Source organism: Orycteropus afer, unplaced genomic scaffold, assembly GCF_000298275.1.
Source record: "Orycteropus afer afer isolate SDZICR_OR568_19922 unplaced genomic scaffold, OryAfe1.0 scaffold00777, whole genome shotgun sequence".
NCBI lineage: Eukaryota > Metazoa > Chordata > Mammalia > Tubulidentata > Orycteropodidae > Orycteropus > Orycteropus afer.
Genome location: NW_006922364.1, coordinates 240,675 through 249,673, shown reverse-complemented (window position 1 = coordinate 249,673; position 8,999 = coordinate 240,675). Strand labels below are relative to the sequence as shown.

The 8,999-nt window shown below is 42.7% G+C and overlaps 1 protein-coding gene across 1 annotated transcript in view; it reads left to right on the top strand.

Moving 5' to 3' along the window:
- LOC103211707 (sec1 family domain-containing protein 2-like) overlaps positions 1–7,497 on the top strand; it is a gene marked incomplete at its 5' end in the record, with an annotated part of 652,747 nt that extends 645,250 nt beyond the window's left edge. Inside the window, one exon of the mRNA XM_007957691.2 lies at positions 7,405–7,497. Coding sequence (XP_007955882.1) covers positions 7,405–7,497 — 93 coding nt within the window. The remainder of the gene's footprint in view (positions 1–7,404) is intronic.
- Between the last annotated feature and the right edge of the window lie 1,502 nt (positions 7,498–8,999).

The following is an 8,999-nucleotide window of genomic DNA, read 5'->3' as shown; positions in this document are numbered from 1 at the left end:
AGATTGCCCAACCTTCCTTCTGAGGAGTGGCTGCTGGGTTTGAACTGCCAGCCTTCTGGTTAGCAGTCAAGTGCCTTACGCACTACGCTACCAGCTCTCGTGGTCTTGTTTTAATTGTCTTCAACTTCAACTTGAAGTTGCATATGAGCAGTTGATGATCTGTTCCACAGTCAGCTCCTGGCCTTGTTTTGGCTGAAGATACTGAGCTTCTCCATCACCTCTTGCCACAGATGTAGTCAATCTGATTCTTGTGTACTCTATCTGGCAATGTCCATATGTATAACTGCCATTTGTGTTGTTGATAAAAGGTATTTGCAATGAATAAGTCGTTGATCTTGCAGAATTCTATCATGTGGCCTCCAGCATTATTTGTATCACCAAGGGCATATTTTCCAACTACCAGTGATTCTTCAATTTTCCAACTTTTGCATTCCAATCACCAGTGATAATTAACACACCTTGATTGCATGTTTGGTCAATTTCAGACTCAGAAGGTAAAAATCTTCATCTTTCTCAATTTTGGCTTAGGTGATAGGTACATAAGTTTGAATAATAGTAGTAGTAACTGGTCTTCCTTGTAGGTGTATGAATATTATCCTATTACTGACAGCATTGCATTACTTCAGGATAGATCTTGAGACATTCTTTGTGATGACAAATGCCACGCCATTCCTTTTCATTTGTCATTCCCATCATAGTAGATCATATGGTTGTCTGATTCAAAATGGCCAAAACCAGTCCATTTCAGCTCACTAATGCCTAGAATATTGATCTTTATGTGTTCCTTTTCATTTTTGACAACTTCCAATTTTTCCTAGATGCATACTTCATACATTCCATGTTCCAATTATTTATAGGTATTTGCAACTGTTTCTTCTCATTTTGAGTCACACTGCTTCAGCAAATGGAGGTCCCAAAAGCTGTTCTCTATCCATATCATTAAGTTTGGCTCTACTCTGAGGGGGCAGCTCTTCTCCAGTCATATCTTGAGTGCCCTCCGACTGGAGGGGCTCATCTTCCAGCACAATAGCAGATAATGTTTCAGGACTATTCATAAAGTTTTCCAGTAATATATCAGGCAGTGTTTCACTGCTATTCATAAGGTTTTCCTTGAGAAGTGGATAGTTCTTCCTTCTTCTGAGTCTGTCTTAGTCTGGAAGCACTGCTGAAACCTGTCCACCATGGGTAGCCCTGCTGGCATTAGAAACACTGGTGACATGGCCTCCAGCCTTACAGCAACATTCAAGCCACATAGTATGACAAACTGACATACAAGTTTGTTTCTTTTAGTTGTTTGAAACCGTTCTGCTTACTTCCTGGTCTCCCTCAGGTGTAACCAAAATTTTGAGAGCTCTGGTAGGATAGTGCCTAAGGCATTTTACTTCTAACCAGAATGCTGGCAGTTCAAACTCACCAGCCACTCCTTGGAAGGAAGACTGGGCAATCTACTTCCATAGAGATACCACCTCAGAAACCTAAGGAGGGGTTGCTATGAGTCGGAATCAACTTGATCGCAGTCAGTGAGTTTGGCTTGGTTTAACCAAAAAAAAAAAAGAAAACTTCATTGTCATTGAGTCAAATCCTACTCATAATGACTCTGTAAAACAAAGTACAACTTACCCCATAGAGTTTCCAAGGCTATAATCTTTACAGAAGCAGATTGCCACATTTCTCCCAAGGAACAGCTGGTGCATTTGAACCACCAACCTCTCAGTTAGCAACCAAACACTTAACCATTGCACCACCAGGGTTCCTTTTTACATTGGTAGTCAACTGCAAACTGTTTGTACCACCCAGGGATCTTGAGTATCTATATAAACAGCAATAACATTGTATGTCCACCACCCATCTGTCAGTGTGTCATACTGTGGTGGCTTACATGTTGCTAAGATGCTGAAGGCATGCTACTGGTATTTAAAATACTAGGAGAGTCACCCATGGTGGACAGATTTCAGTGGAGCTTCCAGACTAAGAGGAGAAAGAAAGGCTTGGTGATATACTTCCAAAAATCAGCCAATGAAAACCTTATAAATCACAACAATCTGTTGCCCTGTATAGTGCCCACTAGGTTGGAAGGCATTCAAAATACATAAATAGACACAATAATGGACTCAGCCATACCAAAGGTCATGAAGATGCTGAAGGACCAGGCAACAGTTCATTCTGTTATACATGAGTCAGTTATACATAAAGTTAGCGTGAATCAGAGCCAACTTGACAACAACTAGCTAACTAACTAACAACAACAATATCGTATCTAATACTTATATCCTGTTATTAACATCCAACATCTCCAGTGATGAGGATTTGCCTCCTCCCACTATAGCCTACTTGAGTCCTGGAGAACTTCACCTGTTATGAATGCCTCCTCAAAATGAAGCCCAAATCTGCATCCTTGCAGCTCTCACTCATTAGTGGTGGGTCTAGCTCTTGGACCACACAAAATTTAAAAGTCAATAAATAAGGCTCATCCCTCTTCCATATGACAGTTCTGCAAACATATGAAGTTAGCGCCTACATCTTGCTCCAGGTTTTCTTTTTTCCAAACTAATTATATTTAGTTACTAAAGCCAACTCCCTCAATGACATAGATCTGATTCCCCTAACTATTGTAGTAGCTCCTCTGTCCCAGTTGGGTTCCCTTTCTCATATTCAATTGGAAATGAAGGACTTATCAGTGTAGAGGTAATTGGGGACACCTTCTCCTCCTCTTCCATACCACAGCCTTCAAGACCCCACATGATCCCACCCCTGCCTGCCTTTGTACTTCTTTTCCTACCACTCTTCCACTTGCTGCTTCCCCTTCAGCCTCAGAAATTTTGACGTTTTTAACGATTTTATTCACAGCACCTCAAATAGTGTCTGGGACTTTGTGGATGTTCATGCATGTTCATTGAACATCAAATCCCGAACACTAGAAACTTTGTGCTATTGTAGCATAAGATAAAACTAGCTCTTCTGAAAACCACACAAACTATTGATTCATATTGAAATTATGGACAACTAAAACTTTGGACATATCATCTGGAAAAACCAATCCCTAGAAAAAGACAGAACATTTGATAAAATAAATAGAGGGTTAGCACAAATGAGGAGAATCCTCACTGAGATGGATGAACACAATGACCACAACAATGAACTCAAACATTTTAAAGATCTTGAAGATGGTGAAGCTTGGACAACGTTCTCTTCTGTTATGTGTTGGGTCACCACGAGCCAGAGACAACTAGTCAGCAACTAACAACAACAACAACCGCAAAACCATTTTGTCTTTTATTCAATTGCTGTTCATGCATATCTTCCCTATTCATATATCTGAGGGTGATTTTTGGACCAATGTCCAGGAACTTAATATCATCTCCATAAAATTGGATTAATTGATTACATAACAAACATTTGTTGGACATCAGCTCTGTGCCAAGCACTGTTCTCTATGCTGATGATGGAGTAATGGCTGAACCAGACAAGCTCCTGCTTTCATGGCACTTCCATGCAAATGGGGTGAGACAAAAAATAAACAAGGAAACTCCAGCTGGTGATGAATGCTACAGAGGAAGTAAATGGTGGGAAGTAACCAGGAGGAGGAGGAGGGGACCTACCTTAGACGGCATGGGCTCCTCATGAAGGAGCTACGGTGGCACAAATGGTTAAGCCCTTGACTGCGAACCAAAAAGTTAAATGTTTGTACCTACCCAGCAATTCCATGGGAGAAATATCTGGTGATCTGCTCCATAAAAATTACAGCCAAGAAAACTCTATAGGGCAGGTCACCTCTGTCACATGGAATCACTATGAGTTGGAATCAAGTCAGCATACTTAACAACAGCTTCATGAAGGAGAAGGCATTTGAGCTGAGCTTTGATAAATATGCACAGATCAACTATCCAAAGGAAACTGATAGAATCCATTTAAGGCACATTCAGAAATTAATTGTCTTTCACAAAAGGTGACAAGGGTATCATGCAAAATTATAATTCAGAAACTAACTGTCTACCACAATCTTCAACTCTTTCCCTCCTAGGCCTGTAGGAGTGTTATCATACTCTAAAAAGGACATGGTATTTCTGTTCTCTCTGCTCTTGGCTGTTGGAGTGTCTTAATTCTCTAGTGCTGCTATGACAGGAACACCACAAGTAGATGGCTTTAATAAACAGGAATTTGTTCTTTTACAATTTAGGAGGCTGGAAGTCCAAATTCAGAGTGCTGGCTCTAGGGGCTGGGTGAAGCCCCCTCAACCTTGGGCTTCAACTCTGTCTCCTGTTTTAGGCCCACTGAAGCTGGAGGCATCCCCTAACTCATGTAGCTGCTGACTGCTGACTGCTGAGCCTGACGAACCCAAGATTGGCAGGTATAGTGGCACAGTCCTAAGATTGGCAGGTAACACGGCAGGCCACTGGTTCAAGTCTCGGAACTGGAGATGAAGACTGAACCAAATGCAGGGCCCATTCTATATACACTGGAAGCAGGCCACACCCTGAAGGCAATACTCCTCTAACTAGTTAATTGCTCACAGTGGATTCCACCATGGAGGTGATTACAGCAGCTGCCAAGCCACTCAAAGTCATGGCCCAGCCAAGTTGACACACAACCTTAACTACCACATGGAGGATGTGCTGATGGTAGGAAGTGGACAAATTGGAGATGGCACTCTTTCCTGACTGCAAAAATAGGATCCATGAGGGGAGCTATCCCCACCCTATGTCCCAAACAGCCACAAGCACTAGGCAGGAGGTGTTCCCAGCTGCCCTGAGATATGGATCGCACGTGTCTGACACCAGCTCTGTGTCCTCATTCACTCAGCCTGGCGGACTGACCTCTGTGTGTAGCTGGATGGGGGATAGACAGGCCAGCAGAAGCCTGTGATTTTGGGAAGAAAATGACAGGGAAGAATCATTCCAAAAATATAAGAAGAGGCCAGCTCAGGAAGAAGAGGAAGACCAAGAGGATAAGTTGACCTTGCCCTTCCCCACTGTCCGTGGGCACATGTGTCACACACAAACACTCTGATGTAGCACTGCATCGCTGGAGTTGAACACTTAGTTAAGCTGTGGTTTATAAATAAATAAATGAATAAAAGTCAATCCTGAAATATGCTCATAAACACAATTTTGCACACTGCTTTAGGGGTTCAAAGATATCTAAATCCTGATTCTTGAACCTCCAGGTTCTTCTGAAATGGAAGGGAAACCCAGAGAGAAGAATTAGATGCCATTAAAAATGCGGGAAAAAAAATCAGAAGGGCAGAGGTGATGAGATGATCTGAAATATCACACCTCTGTTTCTTTAAAAACCAATTGCCATAGATTCTGCCTCATGGTGACCTCACATGGCTCAGAGTAGAACTGTGCTCAGTTGCTGATTTTTCAGTAGATTGCCAGCCCTTTCTTCTGAGGCGCCTCTGGGTGGACTTGAACATCCAGCCTTTCAGTTAGCAGCTGAGCATGTTTACTGGTGGACCACCCAGGCATTCCTCCAGCCCTTTAGGACAGCCTTAAAACTATAGCACACTGACTCCCAGGGCAAGCAAAAGCAGATCAAATGGTCCACAATGAGTTTTCCAGTAAGAGTTGATCATGATTGATCATGTTTATTTACTTAATGCACTGTCCCACTGGGTTAAGGAGACAATGTTTAACATAGCCATATGTGTGTGTGTGCGTACGTGTGTACACATGAATGTGCAAGTTAAGATGGATAGTACCATGCATGTGGCATGTGATCAGAAAATTATTTCATCAAATGGATGAATATGCATGTTAGCAACTGTGCATATGTGGGTTCATTTGACTGGGAAGAATCTCCCAAGTTTAAAAGAAATAACATAAAAGAGAAAAAAAACATTTATTCCCTACTCCATTGGAGTCCCTAAATGGTGCAAATGGTTCACACTCCAGCTGCTAACCAAAAAAACTGGAGGTTCTAGTCTATCCAGAGGCACCTTGGAAGAAAGGTCTGATGACCTACTTGTGAAAAATCAGCCATTGAAAACCCCGTGGAGCACAGTTCTGCTCTGACACACGTGGGGTTGCCAAGAGTTGGAATTAACTCAAAAGCAACTGGTTTGGTTTGTTCCCCCCTACCCCGAGTCTCCATGTTAGAAATCAGGATATGGGATCTAAATCCTGGACTGTTTTGCTTCCTCTGTGTTCAGCAGAAATAGAACAGGAAGGCTCTGGCACCTACCAATTACGGAGAAGTCACTCTCCATGGCTGGGCTGGCCTGCTTGTGTGGGAGTTTAGGGCAGACTTGAGAACAAAGCCCAACCAAGTCCCTCTTCTGGCTGAAGCAGAGCACCTACATCGGGCCCCAAAGGCTGCTTCAGGGACTTGGTCCTGTGGCTTTTGGACAAACCTGGTGTCACCCAAGATATGTTTCTGATTTCATAGTTCTCCTTAGTCTCAGAGGCCTTGATGAATGAGCTACCTCTTCAAATACTTCAGATGGAAACTATAGTTGGCAACATTTGTTGACTCCTAAACTGTACTTGTCCAATAGCTACAATGTGATTCAGGCTCTCCAAAGAAAATTTGTATCAATTAAATACCCTGTTTCTCGTGTTTAGGTGTAAAATCCCTCTGTGGTCAACAAAGAATCTCTCTTCTCTGGTTGGTCTTGTGAGAGGTGTTCTGGTCAGCGGATGATACCAGCAGGTGTGGCAGGATGGGCAGCTCTCTGAGCATGCTGGGAGCACCTGTCCTCCAGGACTGGCTTCAGAAAGAGGCTGTGGGGCCTCAGCCCCCGGCTGATGGGTGGAGTTGAGTGGTCAGGAGCTGATGGGCCGTACTGAGGTCAGCCCAGTGCCTGATATGTATGAAGAAAACCAGCAAACCAGTTGCCATAGAATCATTTCCAACTCATGGTGACCCCATGTGTGTCAGCATAGAATGGTGTTCTCTAAGGTTTTCACTGGCTGATTTGAGGGCTTCTCAGAAGGCAGTGAGAGGGCAAGAAGGGTTCTAAGCTAGTGAGTAATTTACACTTGGGGAAGATGGCTCTGACCACTGTGCCTCCCCTCCCCATGATTTTGCATGCTTCCTGGTGGAGCAAAATCTTCCTGAAAGAGGGAGAGACATAGGAATTAAGGTCAAATCACTGAATTGCTGTAATTCAATTCAGCAGCAAGGGAGTAGCTAGGATCAGCCTCTCAAATACACTCCATGCCAATCTCAGCTCTTCTTAGTGCCTGGTTCATAGGTAAGGCTGTGCTTACTTGCACGCCATCTTTCCCACTCTGGGTACCCAGGAAACTCACACCAGCCTCCCACCTTCTCCCTTTTTCTTCACTGTGCTCTATTCCATACCTTCCCCCAAAGAAATTCTTTGCATTTTTATTTTCCATCATCTAACAACCTGGGATCAGCTTCTCTAATTGTCTGTGGTGTGTTTGCCCCCTCCTGTCGTAGGTCATTGTGCTGTCCACACGGCTCCTGAAAGCACTTAACATTCCTGAGCTGCTATTTGCAACTGACCGGCTACATCCAGACCTCGGCTTCTGAGCATCTGCAAGGAGATAAGACCTAACAGAACTGGAAATACCAATACTATTGTCCGTCACCATTCAAGATATGCCGCCCAAGCCAAAGTGCCCCTGTTACTAATTGTGGGTATGATTGAATTCTGCCTGAAGGGTCTTGATAACCAGGCAGAGAGATACTTTACTTGGATTGCTACAGTTATTCAAAACCAACCAGTTATTTTCTTCATTTTCCTAATGATGTCAATCTGTCTTTCAGTGATAATTCCCACTTATCCTTAACCTTCACTTTGTAATCTTCCTGATTCCACTTGCAAGTTCATTAATTCTAAATAAATGCCCATTGGCAAGTAGTGTTGGTAGATTACAAGTCTTGTGATTTGAAGTTGTTCATGGAGAAACCAAATATGTGTTAGGATAATAAAAGTGAGGAAAATTTGGATTTCCTTAAGATTATATAACTGAGGAGGAAAAATATGCAAATAGAGTCTGGGGCTTTGTTTCTCTCTTGATCTGAAACATTTCTGAAAAGGCGAGGAAGGGAGGGGTAGTGGCCAGGGCAGGCTGCTAGTCTACATGCATTGTAAACCGTCCTGCCTTAACAAAGGGCTGCATTGTTCCAGCTCCTTCACCAGGCAGGGCTGCCAGGCTGTTTGGAGAGAGGTGGACTGGGGAACTGGCTTTGCCTATAAAAAGATCCCTCTTCTAAAGGAAAGCACCCTCAGAAAAAACAACCAAAAATATTTGGTCCCAGGGAGTCTAGATAGTAACCCCAATCCCTCTGACCTTTGGGGTTTTAAATTTGTGTTGAAATATTGTAAAGCTGTCTTTTCTATAAGTCTAAATTTTCCTTCTGGCCATAGCAGAAAAACCTTGACCCATCTAGTGGAATGATATAAGAACTCTGGGAGAAAAAAAAAATGAGCCCACACATTTGTAGGTGTTTGGTTGATGGAAATTTCCGGCATCCCCAAAAGAAGTTTGTAATAGATAAAATTGAAAACAGTCACTGTTGTGGATTAAACAGGTGGAGGAAATAAAATGGAAACCAAAACACTCAAGTGTCTCTAATTTTAGTTCTCTACAAACACTGTCATTTAATGGGGGGGAACTGTGAGGTTGGAAATCATTCTGAGATGTAATCAAAACAGAGTTTTTATAGACACAGATGTTCTCCCCCACCCACCCAAGTATGTGTTCCACCTAATGCCACAGTTCCTTTATGGTCCTTAAAAGTCCTCCAATATTTTTTTGTTCTGCTAATCTAGAAGTCTTGAATTTGATTAAGGAAAAAAAATGACAGCTGTCCAAAACAAAGTATAATTTAAGCAGAAAAACTGCTATTTTCTAAAATTATGTATATATGTATGTATGTATGTATACAAAACCAAAGTCACTGCCATCGAGTTGATTGCAACTCATAGTGACCCCTCCTTGGGTTTCTCTATGGCAGTAGATTGCCCAACCTTCCTTCTGAAGAGTGGCTGGTGGGTTTGAACCTCCAGCCTTCTGGTTAGCAGTCAA